The sequence below is a fragment of the Drosophila erecta genome, unplaced genomic scaffold (assembly GCF_003286155.1).
Source record: "Drosophila erecta strain 14021-0224.00,06,07 unplaced genomic scaffold, DereRS2 tig00000000-arrow-pilon, whole genome shotgun sequence".
NCBI lineage: Eukaryota > Metazoa > Arthropoda > Insecta > Diptera > Drosophilidae > Drosophila > Drosophila erecta.
The window spans coordinates 10,955,652-10,975,073 of NW_020825194.1; the positions used below are offsets into that span (position 1 = coordinate 10,955,652).

The following is a 19,422-nucleotide window of genomic DNA, read 5'->3' on the forward strand; positions in this document are numbered from 1 at the left end:
AATCATTAAATATTCCGATTGTGTAGCGTTATAATGAAATGTTTTTAGCGCTTGTCTGACTTGGAATTATGCAGGGAATTAAAGGATCTCATTCCCGGGCTGCCTCTTATTTGCCAAGCGAAGAAACTTCTTTATATGTGGAACATGTTGGACGGTTGTCCGCGATAAGCAAAGATGTTCCGGGCATTTGGCGTATTTACTGGGTATTGAGCGATAATGCTGCAGACATAGGGGCTCTAGATTTGCATCAAATAATTTTCTTTTAATGTTCATTAACTTTTGGCAGCATTTCTATGATCTAACAAGTTAGGTGTTTCTAATTTCTAATTTCAAACTAAACCGCCCGCTTATCAATCGATAATCTAATCTCCGCTCTTCTAATGCGTCTCTGCGTGATCGATATGTTTACTTGCGTGCGGAACAGCTGACTCGTGCCATCTCTAGTAGACACGCGCATAGATGATATATGAATTTCATCAGTTAAACGCGGCAAAGTTTCGAAAGTGATATTAGCAGTTTTAGTTGTAATGAAAAGCAACTATGCACTTAATAATCATCGTCCTGTTTTCAAGTGCCTCCGCTGTTCTGTTCCCCGACTTGGAGGACTACTGCAATGATTCATATTGCCATATACTTGGCAGGAGCCGGAAGTATTCCGATAAGAAGGCTACCAAACTAACCGAGTTCCATATAGACTTTTGCGACAAGGAGGTACTCCAACTTATGCCCAATCTGCGCACCCTGGAGCTGGAGTACTGCGACAGTCCGGACTTCACCATGAAGGACCTGTATCCACTTCCGTACCTAACAAGCCTTCAATTGCGACGTAGCAACCTCATGGAGCTGCACCGGGAACACTTTTCCAAGTGGCCAAAGATGAAGATCCTTGTGCTGGGAGGGAACAACATAACGCGACTATCCGATGAATGCTTTAAAGGACTCCCTGAGCTGTGGCTGCTGTCTCTGCCGGGCAATGGTATTCGAGGGTTGCCATGGGGTGTATTTGAAACCCTACCAGAACTTCTGCATCTCGATCTAAGTGGCAATAGAATCGAAAATCTTCCGGAAAACATTTTTTCTGGCGTTCCCAAGCTAGAGATGCTGCTACTCAATGGGAATCCCTTGACTGTAATATCGTCTACATCTCTAATACCTCTACGAAACCTACGCCTTTTGGACCTCAGCTACTGTGGACCGCTGCCGGATCTTTCATTGCCCGGTGCACATACCCTAATCCTCGACAACAGCGGCGTGCAGCGCCTCGCCATTTTGGGCAGTGTCCATAAACTCCAAGCGAGGAACAACCATTTAACGGAGATCAAATTACCCAACAAAAGCTCTGTTATCGAACTTGATTTACATAACAATTTACTGAAAACATACGATATTCCCAAACTTCTAATGGGCATGTGGAGACTACAACGACTGGATCTATCCAAGAATCTCATAGGGATGTACGCCGCGGCCGGAAGCGACAATTCGAGCGAGCTCTTCATGCTGCCCAATCTTATGTATTTTAACATCTCGGGAAATCGTCTGACGCGTCTGCACTTCGATTCGCCGATTCCATGGGAAAGGCTTACTCATTTGGACGTTTCGTACAATAGAATAATTGCGCCGGCAGGACACGGCATTGACGAAGCTTTCAATCTTCATAGTTTGCATTTAGAGGGTAATTTTATTAATTATTTAATGCTATCACCCTGGAAACCTCATCCACCCCTGAAAGAGGTGGCTCTGTACGACAACAATTTCCAGTCTGTGGGCTATAAAAATATTACAAACTTCTTCAAAGAAATTGGAGTAAACGTCTTAGAGAAAACGCAATACAATCACTCAAACAGCGCGTCTCCAACTTGTAAGCCTTGTATGCCAGATGTCAAAGATGTTCCTTCAGGGAACGACACCAGCCAAAAATGGGACACAGATACCAAAGTCAATCCTTTAAGCAACGACACTTATCGAGAATGGAACGTATGGAATGTACTAATGCTGGTTTCCCTGATTATTTCTCTGTCCCTCAACTCATTTCTAATCATTCGTTGGAGAAGAAGACACCTGTTTACGCAATCAACACCACTATCTCCCATAAGGGAGATGATTTCAAACGACTCTGATGATCAAATGATGCTGTAATATGCATTTAATCAGTCATTGTTCTTAAGATGTATATATATACAATATATATACATATGTATATATATATAAACTGTTGCTCAAATAAATAAAGAATCTCTGGATTTGCATTTAAATAGCCCGCCACTCTTTTGGTTTTAAACCTACAAATTGGTTCGAAAATGAAAATTACCCGCATTTCCTTAATATTTTGTGTAAGTTAAGGTCTTATCTATATAAATGTATCTGAAAAACGACAGAATGTTGAGTTCAGAATGTTAGCTCTTTATCACTATACACACGAGGCGAAAGCTTTACTTTGTTGCTATCAGCAAAGCTCTCATGGGTATTTGACTGCAAAGCTCAACTCGCTGATCCACAAATCCAGATGATACGAATATGATGCTGTTGCCGCTTCGATCGAAGCTAGTGCATTATGAGCAGTCTGACAAAACGCGAGCAAAGTGAAGCGGAATAAGATGCATTTTTACATTGTATATCTTTTGCTCGGTACTTGCGGCTACGCGGTGGGCAATGTACTTTCCGTTTACGATGCCACCGGACGCTTGAACCTCAGTGCCAGTTGCCCGGATTCCTTCTGCAGCTTAGGTGAGCGGGCGGTGGCCTACTCCGCGACTCCGGCTCTGCAGCTCCGGGAGTTGCACTTGAAGAACTGCAGCCGCCAATCGATGACCTGGCCGGTTCTGAACCTTACGCCAGGTCTCCGGACCTTGGTTATCCGCAACTGTGCCACCTACCACATCAGCAAGGAGAGTCTGAGGCCAGTGGCAAATCTCACCTCGCTGCAGATGCAGGGTACGAGTCTTGGTGTCCTCCGGGATCAGATCTTCACCGCAGTGCCTCGTTTGGAGATCCTGCAACTAAGTCAGAACTTCTTGCACACGGTGCACGTAGGCGCCTTCAGGGGTTTGTCCAGACTGAGATTACTGGGCCTGCAAGGGAATGGGATACCTGAGATCCTGGCCAGCACATTCGATCCTCTGCTGGAGCTAGTGCATCTGGACTTAAGCAGAAATCAGCTGACAACTTTGCCAGAAAACGTCTTTGCTAAAAATAAAAAGCTAGAAACCCTGCTGCTCAATGGCAACCCATTGAGAATTTTTCAACCAGATGTGCTCAGCTCATTGCCCAATCTTCGAGTACTCGACTTGGGACATGCTGGTGAATTGGAGGTCATGACGCTGGACCTATCCAATGTGCAGAACTTGGTTCTGGAGGGGAGTAGTCTTAGCAGTTTAGTCATCAACGGAGGCTTTATCAAACTGCAGGCGGGGAACAATGAGCTGAATCATCTGCAAGTGGGAAACAAGAGCGCTGTGATTGAGATGGATTTGCATGGTAATTTGCTAAGTGGAAATGATACGGCCGCCCTTCTCAGAGGAATGTGGAATCTGCAAAGACTGGATCTGTCCAAAAACATAATCGAAGCCTTGCCACTACATGGAAGCGGATTGGATGCCTCCGGCTCACAGGAGCTGTTCATTTTGCCCAGTTTGAAGTACCTGAATTTGGCGAACAATCGGTTGGTTCGCTTGCCTCCGGAGTCGCCAATCCTCTCATCGCATCTCAGCTTCTTGGATTTGTCCCACAATCTAATGCTTACCCTCGATGTAGAGGTCCTGAGAAGTCTGTCGGTTCTGGAGGCTCTGTTCGTGGAGGGCAACCGCCTGAATACCTTCGACTACCAGAAGCTCCACGAGGAGCACCAAGATCTCGCAGAGCTGGGGCTTCATGACAATCCCTGGTCACCCGGCTTATACCGCAGGATGTTTCTCTACCTCAGCGATCGAGGAGTTCATCTGCAGGCGAGGCCCCAAAACCGTGACCTGAACAACAGTGGCCGCGTGAATATCGATTGGCCACCGAATGAAAGCCAAGCGGAGGCTCAGAAACTGGACCCACCGGGAGTGACTGGCATACACCCTTACTGGACTCTTAGGGATATCCTCGCTTTTGTTACACTGCTGGTGGTGATGCTCATTCTGCTGATGAATCTGTACCACATCCTGGAGGAAGAGGGCTGTCTGCGAAGGTTCCGTCATTGGAGGAGGTCCCGCATCCATGGGCAAAACACTTCAACGTCCAGGAACAGTGGTCGACGCCTCGACGAGCAGGACTCCGAAGTATGAGCCTGGTCAACACTTTGGCGCACTCGCTTATCCTTTCTCCGTTTCTCAAAACAGCACAGCTCCAGTGAATAGACGTGAGATGTAGCCAAGCTGCTCCGTAAGCCAAATAAGCGCCAATTTGATGTCAATTTAGCGCTAGTCTCTGCTCTTTCCCAGCGTGCTGTGGGTATATCTGTAGCTTACCTACTTGCTTGCAGCTATCGTCTGCTACCCTGCACTTCTCATTCAGTGGGAGCGTGCCGAAGTTAGACAATATACACAAATGCATAGAATGTGATAGCAATAAATTACAATTTAAATCAACAAACCACACAGTACGTTAAACTAACCCTCTCGCTTATATACCTACCGATAAGAAAATGTTAATATTATAACATTTCTAAATGGAAATCTTTAAGGGGCTTATCAGTCTAATCATTAACCATATATGTATGTAATTTAATTTTATACATACTGCCATTCCTCATTGCCTTTTGCTATCTGTGAGCAATATTTTATATAGGGTATGTGCATTGTCGTTTCATAATATAGCTATATATTTTGCATATGACTTCTTAGCTGCGAATAGATAGCAACAATTTACAGACCAGAGCACTGAAAAGGTGGAAAGTGAAAAGTAATACACTCAAAGAAGTTTTAAAACTGGATATTTCTTGAAAAATATAAGCACATACAAATCACATTCTGAGCGCATCCACGTACCATTTAAGCAACCATTTCTCTCAGTGCAGAGAAGAGCTCACCGGTCCAGGCGAAAAAGATGCACTTACAAGATTCGGACAAAATACGAATTTAATTCAAAATAATTGCACAGCATGCACAGGAGGACATGTGGAGTGCTCTTTGGCTGTGGGGCTGCTGTTGGGCCAAGACTAGTTAGTACTCCGCCAGCAAGTTGGCCAAGAAGGGGGCAGAGAAGCGGGGAAAGGGGAGTGGAGAGTGGCTAGACCTGGTTGAACATCGACTTTTCCGCCTTCGTTGCTGCCACTTCTTGCATGTTTGCTGCGAGGCCGTGGATTTGTGGCGTTTGCATTTGCGTAGACCTTGCCACCAACCGACATACATACATTCGTATATATGCAGGCATTGTAGCCCCGACTTGCCCCGCCCCCCCAAGGATCGGGGCGGCTATCTACATGCATACGTATCAACATGTTTCGGGTGGAAATTTTGCCCGTGTTTATGTTTGGGGGTCCTCTGCTCGCTGGATTTTGATAGGGCATCGCAATTTCTCAGAAATTGTATTTTGATTTATTTATAATGTTGCAGCGACATGCACATGCATCACACAAAGGCACCACGTTGTTGTTGCTGTTGCTGTTGCTGTTGTTGGTGTTGCCACTGTTATTGTTGCATAAGCGGTACTTGGTATTGTTGTTCTTGTTATTACAGGGCATGCGAATCAAATCATTTTGATTAAATTAGAAATATGCAAATTATGTGCAGCTCATTAATTATGCGCCAGCAGAAGATTTGGCCCAGGCGATAAGACAGGCCAAGAGATGGAGCGAGACAGGCAGATGCTGCAGGAGAGAGATGCAGCGAGTTGGGGGAAGAAAGAGAGGGGGCGACGGAGCATCATCGATTGAATGCGAGCGAAAACGCGTCACAAATCGCCCGCAAAACGCGCGCAAATCGCTTGGCAATTAAATAACTTCACACCGCGCGCTAAGTGGGCGTGGCCGCCGACGCCCACACACGCCCAGAAATTTCGCATTTGAAATGTAAAGTGCACGCGGCTTTTCTGTGAAAAATATTTCAACGATTTGTAAAAAATCGAAAGGCAATAAATGCATTTTTATCCCTCAATTCTCGCGCAGGGGTGTGAGCCGGGGTATGCTCGAATTGTGGGATCGAGACTCGCCCGAATACAATCACAAATGCTCACAGATGTGAAAATTGTTTATGTTGTTACGAGTTACGATGGAAATTGCTAATAGCTAAATGGCAGTGATGCTCATCCCATTTTAATTCCCATTGAAATCTGACTTTGATATTTATATTTACTGTAGGTACTCCATAAGGAACTAATAAGCAACTATTAATTGGTACCCGCTACGGTAGCAACTGTTCGATCACGCGCTGAACCTAGGAACCTACTGATTGCAATTGCCACAAACCATAACGTGAGGCACCCCTGAGAAGGCAATGCGAGCCGATTCCGATTCCGATTCCAAAGCGAGCCAGGCCAATCCTGACCACAACAATTTACCAATCGTTCATGCGTCCCATGGGCCGCCAGATTCTCCCTGCCATTGCGTGTATATCTCCGCCCCTCCGCACGCCCCCGCCCCCTCGGCGAGCATGCACCACCCCGCCACCCCCTTTCGATGTGCATTCGAAGGTCTCCCCCTTTATTTTTTTTTTTTTTGGGGTGGGCGTTGCCGCGGAGGCTGTGCAAAGTGTAAATTTATGATCATGCGATTTTTATCGAATGTGAATGTGAAAAAGAGTACAACGTTTTTTGCACTTTATAAACAACGGAGGCAGCAGCAGCAGCAACTAAAGGATAAAAAAGAGAAGGCCAAAAAGCGGACTGGGCCGTCGGCCGAACGCATTATTATTAATACTCGCACGCCGTCTGTCATGTTTTGTATTTAGTCAATTTTTATGTGTGGTTTTATTGAGCGTTTTTTAGCACTTTATGCTGCCAAACCGCGGCCACACCCCCACCACCACCGCCGCCCCTTCCGATTTCGGCTTAGAGCCAGGTTATGGGTTACGGGTTACGGGTTACGGGTTACGGGCTATGGGCTATGGGCTATGGTCTGTGAATTGGATTGGATTGGGTCGGATTCGGCTGGTTCTTCCTCCTCGCCGATGCCAATGCCGTTGCCTTTGCCTTTGCCGTTGCCGTTGCCGTTGTCGATGCCGATCCATAAATCATGCGCCTTTTGGGGGTCGGCGTTTATCAAATTTTCGCACACTTGGCTCTCGACTGCGCCTGGCTGGAAAATGAGATTTTCCAAAAATGGCAAAACGCCTTTTGGCGGCGACACGCCCAAAGACAAAAGTGCAAGGAAAATCACCAGATGCCACCCCCTCCGGCGTCTCCCAACCTTTTGAGCCACAGCACGACAATGACGCTACGACCTGGCAGTCAGTCTGTCACCTAGTCAACCAGTCAACCAGTCATCCGGCCATTCAGTCATCCAGTCATCCAGTCAGTCACTCAGTTAGTCATTCAGCCGGTTAGCCAGCTCTCACACGTGGCTAACTAGGGGGTGTGGGGCTGGATCGGCGTTAATGCGATTATTTTGTGCTTTGCACTTTTGGCAGAGTTAATAAAAATTACTTCCAAGCCAGTGAATGGCATACGTCGTGGAGCACTAAAGACACTTTAATGGCGATAGACAATGACGAACCCAAACCCAAGACCAGTCGAAAATGAAACCAAAGCAATAATTTTTCATTTTCCCCCAGCATTAGCTGCACTCGGAAAAAACACTGTACATAAGACAATTTCAATTTACAAAAAAGGTTTTTTGCAGTACGGAAATAAATTATGAAATGCCGAAATCCTATTTAACTAAAGTATCTTATTCGAATGTGCACTATACTAGTATATGGAAATATGAACATCAACCATCAACGTAACTCAATAGTTCAATGTACTTGAGACATAATTTCTCGCAGTGTACGTTTTCCTATTTCACACCATGCTTAGGCGCGAATTTGTAGCACTAATCCGGGAAACACTCGCTGGAGCGCAGTTCCTTCGGTGGCTCATTAACAAGGAGCAGGCCCAACCCACCCACCACCTCCGCCAAAACAACGAAATCAGGATCAGGAGCTGGCTGCGTGATGCCGTTAATCGCATTATTTACAGCAAACAGGATCAGCGGCCTGACTCCGCTCAAAAGTCAAAACGGCGCAAAACGGCGCAAAACCCTCCCACGGGGATATCCGTGACATATGTAAAGTGTAAGCTCGTCCAAGGACCAGCGAGCAAGGAGCAAGGACGAGAGGGTGCTAAAGCGTCCAAAGCGGTAACGCGTGCCGGCGTGCGGTTCGTGTAATGAATATCCGCTTAGCCCGCAGTTAGCCTCGGCCTTGGCTGCTCCTTGGATGCTGCAATTGTAACTGGATTCGGGTGGTGGCAACTGCAGCCCGAAGGACACCACTTGGTGCTAGTGGTGGTGGTGGTGGGTGTGGCCGTTGTGACGGGCGTGTGCGTATGGGAAATTGCCTAACTGACTGCCACAATATGCCCATCCGAGCAGTTTTCCTGCATTTCCCTTGACAGCCCATCGCCCGAAAGGGAGACGCTTTATAAATGAGCAATCAATTCATGGCTGGATGGCTGGGACAGTGTGAAAAATCGGGGCAGAAGAAATGGGTATTACGATTTTAATAAGAAATTTAAATCGATAGTATAGGTTTCTTTCTAGAAAAACGCAGCTAACATTTCGCCGATCAATTGGTTTAAGCCTTTAATGAAATTCAGGGATTTGTCCAACAACTATGTACTCACCGCAAGCATTAAAAGATCATAAATCTCTATCAGATTTCAACTGGCATCATAATTCCCCGTCGCCGGATGAACTTTCATAATTCCCACCCCTAATCCTTGGTTGGGTTCCCAAGCCTTTGGCGAGGATTTGGGCGCCGTGCATCACCTACTGTGAGAATGGAGAGCATTAAAAAAAGGTCAAAGGTTACACAGTCATTTCGATCGAGTGCGGAGGACTTTTCACGCGGCTCTTACCGGGAAATGCCATAAAAATAAAGTGTAAGCAGTGAGAAGTCTCCGCGCCAGGTAATTAACGCGGGCATAAAACCGATAGAGATGCGGAGAAATGGGGCGGAGAAAGGCCAAGCCAGGGGATCCAGAGTAATTAGCTCCTGCTCCACAGATAAACCGTCTCCATCTCGTCCAGCGATAAGTGGACGCAGTTCTTATGGCCGTTTAAAGCCTTTCCCGTTGATTTTTATTCGATGCTCTCCGGCTGCTCGTTTCGTTGGCCATTAAGTGGACGCACTCCAATCGGATCAGGACAAATAATTTTTATGGTTGCTCAATAAAAACGTAAAGAAGCCAGCCACAGTCAGCGATAGCCTGCGTTGGAGAAATACTCCGAAAATGCCGAGTATTCCCCATTTTTTATGATGCCCTAATGAACAGGCGAGCAGATAACAATGCAGTGGGCTGCAGGGCAGGAGCAAGGGGTCCAAGGTTATGGCGTGGGTGGGGCGGGGACACCACTCGCCTTGGCACAGATTAACATATTAAGCGAAATCGATAGCGCTGCCGATAAGGATAGCGCTGGCAGCTCAAAGGACATTTGCGGCCCCGAAGACGCACGTGATGCGCTAATTTTTAGCCTGACACTTGCCCGCAGGATCTGGAGAGGATGGGGTCGCCACTTAGACAGAGTATACACAATGTATATGGAACAGGGTTGCCAGCGGCGCGTGTGGTCCGCCGGATATGTCAAAAGTGTCGTCGTCGATGGCACGTGACTGGCTTTAAAAAATATGCGAAGCCCAGGCAGCAGAAACAATGCCCAGCCGGGTGGTCCATTGTCCTGGCCGGGGAATCCCCGTTTCCCATCGTAACCTGATCCCTGGCGCACAATGAGCCGTAATTTGTTTCTCCAACGAGTGAGTTAGTTAGCCCATAAAGGGGATCAAACGCGGAATTCAGCTGAACCCGCAAACGAAAGCCAATCGGCAATCAAGTGTAATGTGAGCTGACGATTGACAAGACGCGATAAATACCTGCCGAACTAACACTCAAGATCTATCTACCATACTTAGTCCAGCTGCTGACGTATCTCAGTTGTAGCATCAGCTGTAGCTTACACCACACTTGACCCATAACGATTGTAAGTGTCGCTTATCAGGTGACATATTAATTCTGAACAAATTAAAGGTACTTCACATCAGAACTCGTTACTCGCTCACTCAGTTTAGCCAGCCTAAGTCGCTGGATAAAACAAATGAAACAATGAGTGAAAATTATACACTCATACAGATTTAATTCTTTGTGACATTAGTACTAGTAGTAACACTTTCTGGTAGTAGCTATAGGTTGAAGAAACAATGTGCTTCTTATCACATGCAATCCCTGAAGTCCCTTAAGTAGCCATCAAAAGGAGAAATTAGTTTCGCTTATAATAAATATATAATTTGAGTGCAGTGCCAGAGTGATTAACGATTAATGGCAGCTGCAGGGGCGTATTTGTTTCTTCCTCTCTGGTTGGAGCCCATTTCGGTTGGAGTTTCGCCCAGTCTCCAAGCAAATGCAAAATATGCAGCGAAACAGCGAAACAGCGAACCAAAACCATAACAACTGCAATAACAACTGCCACAAGTGGAGGTTGTTTCTTACTTATTTTGGTTGCTTTCGGTTTTTGCTGGCTGGAACTGAAGCAAAAAGGCGCAACCTGATTGGATCTCTTCACTTGCAGCGGCCACGGCAGGAGTCGCTTTAAGCCAGCGAAAGAGCCCCAACCGAGAGACAAGCGGCAAGAGGCATGCCCCATTGGGCCGAAGCTCCGCCAAAACGGAGAGAGAGATGCAGCGTGATGCTTGTTGGTAATAAAATTGGTGCTTAAACGAATCCACTCACAGCCATTTAGCAATATCAGACATGGCTGTAAAATTAACAGAGCAACACAGCGGTCCGCCATGGTGCAACTGGCAACCAGCAAGAAGCAACTTGCATCCAGCAACTTGCAACTTGCAACCAGGGAACGGCCTCGAGTTCCGTCCATGCAATTATTTCCCCTTGCCTCCCCACCACACCCCGCTGCAGTTGCAGTTGTTAATGATGCCGCGCTGTAAAATGGCAGACTGGTTCTCCAGCCATTGCGTCTGCTGCATCCACCATCCAGTATCCAGTATCCACCATCCAGCATTCAGGCCCCCAAAAAACACTTAGCAACACCCACTTTTTGGATCATGACCACGGAATCCGAGGGTGCAGTGTGCAACGCCAGTTTGGAGCTGGAATCTGAAGGCACAGGAACATTTGCCAGCACAGTGGCATGCTACTTTTGAAAAAACACTTTTACCAGTCTAGGAAATAAGAAATTTAATTACAAAGCTATGTCTGCATCTTTTTGGAACTGTATTAAAACTTAAATGGCTGGAATATTTAAATGACAAGTCTATTATAATTGTATATGTTTTAAGGCTATATGAAACACTGTTGGCTCAAGAGAAGAGCTCTGAAATTTGTGATTACCAGCGAACTTATTCGCTGATGGCAGCAGGAACGAATGAGCTGTAGTATTGAGATTTTGGAAATTCTGAGAAGCCAAGTAGAGAAGGAAGGAGATGGAAATGGACTGGCAGCGGGGAAAGGTGAACTGGCAACTGGCAACTGGCAACTGGCCACATGATCGACTGTTGCACGATCGCATTAATTTATTAATTTAATGGCAAAAACGTTATGGCCACAAATCGCGGAGCAGCAGGGAGAAGGAGGCAATTTACCCAGGGGCGCACACACACGGGGCGTTTCTAACAATTTTATGCCAGATGAGCGCCTAAGTGATCGCGATCGCAACCTTGCCCCTCGGGGCCCCCTTCGTCGATCGGGAAAAGGAAAGGACCTGCTTCCCATGGCCATCGCAGTACAGATTCATGGCACTTGCAGAAAAATAAAAATCCAATTTCTATAGTGCTTTTTCTGACACACAACAATTGGGCAGCTAGAATTCTGAGCTACAACTGTTCGAAATATTAGCAAAAATTGTATTTTTACTTGTAACATAAAGCACCGGTTACGTAACTCTTTAGATTGCGGGTCGGAAATTTTTCTTAGTGTCCATCAACTGCGGCTGTCTGTGCCATCCATCTGTGTTGCATCCACCCATCCAGCCATCCAGCGGCTGAGCAACGTGCGTCCACTTAAGCCGCAGACAATCTTCATTATGGCCAAACTTTGGGGCGCACACAGCTGCGATTGGGGAGATATATAGCCCCATACCATACCCATACCATACCCATACCTTCAGATGCAGCTCGAGCAGCTCCGGGCCCACTCCCACTCTGCAGTTGCTCGCCAGGTGAGGTGTTTATTAAGGTGTAATGCAATTTTTCATATTTCATTCGGCTTGGTTCGGTTTCTTGCCTTTCGCTCTGCTTCCTTCCTTGAAACTGCGGCGTGGGCGGAGCAACTGGAAAATTGCAATAATATGGCTTGTGTATCTTTCTTTCTCTTGGCCGAAATGGCAAATAAAATGGATGCACAATGCAGGCCAAAAAGGATCCTGAAGCGGCGTAGGGAGGCATGGGGCAAAAAGTGTGGCAACATGTTTGAGGTTTTCGCTTTTCCGACATAAATAATGGCCATAAATTGAGCATGGCCGGAGCTAAAAATTCAGTATTTATAGCCAAATGATAAAAATAAGATTTATTAACATTTTGCTGCCCCCTCGCCATCTCGCCATCTCGCTTGCACACACACACACACACACCCAGCCTGGCAGGAAAAAGCGAGATTCACAATGACCTGGCGGTGGGTGTGGGAAAGCGGATGAACTGGGTGGGTGGGAAATCAGGACCGGAGCCAACGCTGCGCGAGAACATCCGCTTCGCTTCGCCGTGTGGATGATCCTGGGGAGACTTCTGCCTCTTTCCAAAAAGAAACCCCACCAGCCGCCCATTCATCTGAAGAGCCTCCTGTGTGCAAACCAGGGGAAAAATTAACGCTCCAGCGAAACTGCAGGAAAGGACGATGGATTTCGCTGCGGGGAATGGGCAGCATTGCTGGCATCTAATTAGCGTTTGGCCTCATTTGAAATGCACAAGATGCCAGCTAAAAACCGGCACTGCACAAAGCTAACATAAAATATAAAATCCCTTGAACTACTTAATAACCAAAACCCAAAGTAGTTAAGGGTTTCATTGCTCGTTCTAGATTCCGCCGTATTTCATTTACGATTTAAATGATTTTCCAATTAATGTTATACATTCAACTTCCTTCTAGCCTGCAGTTTTTCTCAATGAAAGTGCAGAAGAGGAGTCCCAGGCAGCTGGAGCTCATTAGCAGCATAAAGAAATGCATTTACCTGCCTCCAGACTCCCAGCTTCCCAGCCCACTAATGATGGTTATGCATTGCAATCCAAATTCAGCATGAGCTATTCTAAAGCGTCCATATGTCGAGGGAAAGGGAAGACTTTCCCAGGCCAAATTTGGCGATTCGCAATTAGTGGAACCACCGCAGTATCGCAGCACCACAGCACCACAGCACCGCCTGCAGCCAAGTGGGGCAACAAACGAGATGGTCATGAGTCGGTCCTAGTACATGTGGCTGGGAGTGCTCCAATAACAACGACACAGGTCCGAGGCGGCCGAAAGGAGCTCGAGGAGCAGCCAAGTGGAGACGCACACGCTGGCTGATTTTAATCAAATTCACAGCATTGTTTGCCTGTCAGGCAGCCAGCGGGGCGATTATCACAGGCGCAGGACGAGGACGAGGACGCGGACGAGGGATCTGCCAGGAGGACGGTGGAAGGAGTTAGGAGGAGTGGACAACAAGGTCTGCCCGATATATATTTTCCTGCTTTTTTCTTACTCCTGCTGCTGGCGAATTCCGAGCGCATTTCATACGACACCACAGGCAATACCATAAAGCTGTGCTGCCCCACATTCTTGGCGGGCATGAAAGCGCGTGACCACACCACCAAGTCCACGCCCCATCCCCCTGGAGACTCCACTGGAGACCCACCCACCTGGGGTGGTGCCTTTATTTTATTATATTATTTTCCTCCTTTTTTTCGGTACGCGCCTTTATCTTGTTGAAGACTACGCCAATATAAAACTCATGAATATTATTAAAAATCATGGCTGGGCACTCGTTAAATTATCGTAATAACCACAACTGCGCTGACATGCGATGTTGAGATTTCAAACTTGCTAATTGCTCTAATTATGCAACATTAAGTAGAGAAAACTTTCACCTGAAATGAAATGGAAATATTCATAATCTGATATACTTTTGGTTATCTTTTATGATTGCCACCTACAACCTTATCCTCAAGACCTAAACTTCACACTAAGGCCAGTTTCCAAAACTGGTTTATTCATTTTATTACGTAGACTGTTTCATAAAGCCGTTTGCATCTCTTTGCCAAGACAGAGCATATTAATTAAAACAGGTTAACAGTTCTTTCAAGACTTCCTTTTTATTTCATTAAATACAAGTTATAGTTGCATCCAAATAGCCTGGTTAGTGGACAACTTTGATCGTCTTCGGGCTTAGAGGCTTTGGATTTGCCATTACGGCGACCACCGCGAGGAGTAAAAAGCAGCACACAGCAAAGAACCTCATTTTGTTCGCTTTTGACTGAATCTGAATAATGCACCGCCTTTTATACCAAAAGCGTACTCAATAAACCGGATTACTTAAAATATAATACATTACTTTTTTTGCGTTCTTGAACAATACTCGTGGGTACAATTTGAAACTTTAGGTTTAAGTCTATAGCTCAGCGTTCAGCTGAAAAATCAGAAAAAAACAATCAAAGCAACAAATTAATGAATGTGCTTATTATTTTATTTTAATTGTTTTTATATTACGAAGAACATAGCTTGCTTCCAGTGAAACTTGTTCTTATTTTCCTTGAGTACTTTTAATTATTCCTTTTGAAATAGGCTTGGGATCACCCTGGACGGATGCCAAGGCGAGAATCAAAAGAGCGCAGATAGCGAAGAACTTCATCGTAGTAGACTGTGATGCACTCTGGAATATGATCCACCTATTTATACCCCTAAGATAGAAACCGACTGGCTTCTAAGCTTATTCATTCCTGTTTCTAATTTAAACAATTTTTAAGCTGGCTTGCTTTTATTGATGCCATCGACCGATGATTACGAATGTTTAGAATGTTTATAATCAATCCAGTACAGTACTCGCAATTTGCTTAATTTGTGTTTTAATTAACACACTTATCTAATAAACAAGATATTCCAGATATATTTGCGTAGCCACAAAAATGTTCATTGTTTAATAATAACTTTTTTGGAGTGTCACATGAATCTGCGACGAAAACGTGATTTAGTTAATTATATGACTATATGTGTAGTATTTTAATTGAATACTCTCGAAATTTAAGAATTTCTCATGGTGTTTTAGTTAGATTTAGTTAGATTTAGATTTTTAAAATGCTAATTGACGTTTTTCCTGATGATGAATATTCATTAAGGGAACAATAAAGAACGGAAGAGGAAGAGTAAAAGTTTGCTCATATTGATGGCAAAAAAATACTTAAATCTAAAAAAAATCAACATTTTTCAAAAGTGTGCCTTATCAGCAAATAGAATCAAGATGCTTAATGTAAGCTTTCTAGCTTTCATAGGTCCCGATTTTGATTCAGAGAATATATATTCCTACATTTGATCTGGTCGGAAACGCCTCCTGTGGCAAACTTTTCAATTTATGTAGCATACCCTTTTACCCTACGACGTTATTCATATATGAATGTAACAGATATGTTTTAATTAAAATTGAATCTGACTGGTTTCTAAACTCATAAATTACTATTTAATTTGAGAAGTTTTTTGTTGCTGTCGTTCGAAAATTGCGCATGCTTAGAAATGTTAATGATCGAACCAATAAACAGTAGTACTCCCTATTTACTTAATTTACTCGTAGCATTCAAATTTAATACACTTTTTTAATTATTTCTCTGTCGTATTTTGAAGTGGCATACCTCTAAATGGTTCTGGCGCAATTCTCTAAAAATCTGCATTTAAATTTATAAATTAATTTTCTCCACATTTTTGTAATTTTTTTGATGTGATGATGTAGAAATTCCACTAAATTAAAAACGTCCCAAGGCTGAAGTTCTAAACTCCATAACTCAACTTATATTAATCGGATTTTGAAGTGGCATACCTCTAAATGTTTCTGGCGCAATTCTCTAAACATCTGCATTCAAATTTAAAAATTTATTTTTTTTAATTATTTTTGTCATTTTTCTGATGTATGATGTTGAAGAAATTAAAAATAATTAAGAAATGCCCCAAGGCTGAAGTTCTAAGCTCCATAACTCAACTTATCCTAATCGGATTTTGAAGTGGCATACCTCTAAATGTTTCTGGCGCAATTCTCTAAACATCTACATTCAAATTTAAAAATTTATTTTTTAAAATTATTTTTGTCATTTTTCTGATGTATGATGTTGAAGAAATTCAAAAAAATGAAGAAATGCCCCAAGGCTGAAGTTCTAAACTCCATAACTCAACTTATATTAATCGGATTTTGAAGTGGCATACCTCTAAATGTTTCTGGTGCAATTCTCTAAACATCTGCATTCAAATTTAAAAATTTATTTTTTTTAATTATTTTTGTCATTTTTCTGATGTATGATGTTGAAGAAATTAAAAAAAATGAAGAAATGCCCCAAGGCTGAAGTTCTAAACTCCATAACTCAACTTATATTAATCGGATTTTGAAGTGGCATACCTCTAAATGTTTCTGGCGCAATTCTCTAAACATCTGCATTCAAATTTAAAAATTTATTTTTTTTAATTATTTTTGTCATTTTTCTGATGTATGATGTTGAAGAAATTCAAAAAAATGAAGAAATGTCCCAAGGCTGAAGTTCTAAACTCCATAACTCAACTTATATTAATCGGATTTTGAAGTGGCATACCTCTAAATGTTTCTGGCGCAATTCTCTAAACATCTGCATTCAAATTAAAAAATTTATTTTTTTTAATTATTTTTGTCATTTTTCTGATGTATGATGTATGTTGAAGAAATTCAAAAAAATGAAGAAATGCCCCAAGGCTGAAGTTCTAAACTCCATAACTCAACTTATATTAATCGGATTTTGAAGTGGCATACCTCTAAATGTTTCTGGCGCAATTCTCTAAACATCTGCATTCAAATTTAAAAATTTATTTTTTTTAATTATTTTTGTCATTTTTCTGATGTATGATGTTGAAGAAATTCAAAAAAATGAAGAAATGCCCCAAGGCTGAAGTTCTAAACTCCATAACTCAACTTATATTAATCGGATTTTGAAGTGGCATACCTCTAAATGTTTCTGGCGCAATTCTCTAAACACCTGCATTCAAATTTAAAAATTTATTTTTTTTAATTATTTTTGTCATTTTTCTGATGTATGATGTTGAAGAAATTCAAAAAAATGAAGAAATGCCCCAAGGCTGAAGTTCTAATCTCCATAACTCAACTTATCCTAATCGGATTTTGAAGTGGCATACCTCTAAATGTTTCTGGCGCAATTCTCTAAACATCTGCATTCAAATTTAAAAATTTATTTTTTTAAATTATTTTTGTCATTTTTCTGATGTATGATGTTGAAGAAATTCAAAAAAATGAAGAAATGTCCCAAGGCTGAAGTTCTAAACTCCATAACTCAACTTATATTAATCGGATTTTGAAGTGGCATACCTCTAAATGTTTCTGGCGCAATTCTCTAAACATCTGCATTCAAATTAAAAAATTTATTTTTTTTAATTATTTTTGTCATTTTTCTGATGTATGATGTATGTTGAAGAAATTCAAAAAAATGAAGAAATGCCCCAAGGCTGAAGTTCTAAACTCCATAACTCAACTTATATTAATCGGATTTTGAAGTGGCATACCTCTAAATGTTTCTGGCGCAATTCTCTAAACATCTGCATTCAAATTTAAAAATTTATTTTTTTTAATTATTTTTGTCATTTTTCTGATGTATGATGTTGAAGAAATTCAAAAAAATGAAGAAATGTCCCAAGGCTGAAGTTCTAAACTCCATAACTCAACTTATATTAATCGGATTTTGAAGTGGCATACCTCTAAATGTTTCTGGCGCAATTCTCTAAACATCTGCATTCAAATTAAAAAATTTATTTTTTTTAATTATTTTTGTCATTTTTCTGATGTATGATGTATGTTGAAGAAATTCAAAAAAATGAAGAAATGCCCCAAGGCTGAAGTTCTAAACTCCATAACTCAACTTATATTAATCGGATTTTGAAGTGGCATACCTCTAAATGTTTCTGGCGCAATTCTCTAAACATCTGCATTCAAATTTAAAAATTTATTTTTTTTAATTATTTTTGTCATTTTTCTGATGTATGATGTTGAAGAAATTCAAAAAAATGAAGAAATGCCCCAAGGCTGAAGTTCTAAACTCCATAACTCAACTTATATTAATCGGATTTTGAAGTGGCATACCTCTAAATGTTTCTGGCGCAATTCTCTAAACACCTGCATTCAAATTTAAAAATTTATTTTTTTTAATTATTTTTGTCATTTTTCTGATGTATGATGTTGAAGAAATTCAAAAAAATGAAGAAATGCCCCAAGGCTGAAGTTCTAATCTCCATAACTCAACTTATCCTAATCGGATTTTGAAGTGGCATACCTCTAAATGTTTCTGGCGCAATTCTCTAAACATCTGCATTCAAATTTAAAAATTTATTTTTTTAAATTATTTTTGTCATTTTTCTGATGTATGATGTTGAAGAAATTCAAAAAAATGAAGAAATGCCCCAAGGCTGAAGTTCTAAGCTCCATAACTCAACTTATCCTAATCGGATTTTGAAGTGGCATACCTCTAAATGTTTCTGGTGCAATTCTCTAAACATCTGCATTCAAATTTAAAAATTTATTTTTTTTAATTATTTTTGTCATTTTTCTGATGTATGATGTTGAAGAAATTCAAAAAAATGAAGAAATGCCCCAAGGCTGAAGTTCTAAACTCCATAACTCAACTTATATTAATCGGATTTTGAAGTGGCATACATCTAAATGTTTCTGGCGCAATTCTCTAAACATCTGCATTCAAATTTAAAAATTTATTTTTTTTAATTATTTTTGTCATTTTTCTGATGTATGATGTTGAAGAAATTCAAAAAAATGAAGAAATGCCCCAAGGCTGAAGTTCTAAGCTCCATAACTCAACTTATCCTAATCGGATTTTGAAGTGGCATACCTCTAAATGTTTCTGGTGCAATTCTCTAAACATCTGCATTCAAATTTAAAAATTTATTTTTTTTAATTATTTTTGTCATTTTTCTGATGTATGATGTTGAAGAAATTCAAAAAAATGAAGAAATGCCCCAAGGCTGAAGTTCTAAGCTCCATAACTCAACTTATCCTAATCGGATTTTGAAGTGGCATACCTCTAAATGTTTCTGGTGCAATTCTCTAAACATCTGCATTCAAATTTAAAAATTTATTTTTTT

At 42.1% G+C, this 19,422-nt stretch overlaps 2 protein-coding genes across 2 annotated transcripts; both read left to right on the top strand.

Annotated features, from left to right (window-relative positions):
* The first annotated feature begins 413 nt into the window (after positions 1-413).
* On the top strand, positions 414-2,251 carry LOC6552796 (chondroadherin). Its single transcript, XM_001980971.3, has one exon. The coding sequence runs from the start codon at positions 541-543 to the stop codon at positions 2,134-2,136; it is 1,596 nt and encodes a 531-aa protein (XP_001981007.1). The 5' UTR covers positions 414-540; the 3' UTR covers positions 2,137-2,251.
* Positions 2,252-2,538: 287 nt separating this feature from the next.
* LOC6552795 (insulin-like growth factor-binding protein complex acid labile subunit) lies at positions 2,539-4,540 on the top strand. The gene is made up of 2 exons (XM_015154835.2): positions 2,539-4,259; positions 4,320-4,540. Exons 1-2 carry the CDS (start codon positions 2,595-2,597, stop codon positions 4,335-4,337), a joined length of 1,683 nt encoding a protein of 560 aa, XP_015010321.1. The 5' UTR covers positions 2,539-2,594; the 3' UTR covers positions 4,338-4,540.
* The last annotated feature ends 14,882 nt before the right edge of the window (positions 4,541-19,422 follow it).

Excerpts from the sequence above, each read along its gene's own strand:
- LOC6552796 (XM_001980971.3), top strand. The coding sequence starts at position 541 with ATGCACTTAATAATCATCGTCCTGTTTTCAAGTGCCTCCGCTGTTCTG.
- LOC6552795 (XM_015154835.2), top strand. The coding sequence starts at position 2,595 with ATGCATTTTTACATTGTATATCTTTTGCTCGGTACTTGCGGCTACGCG.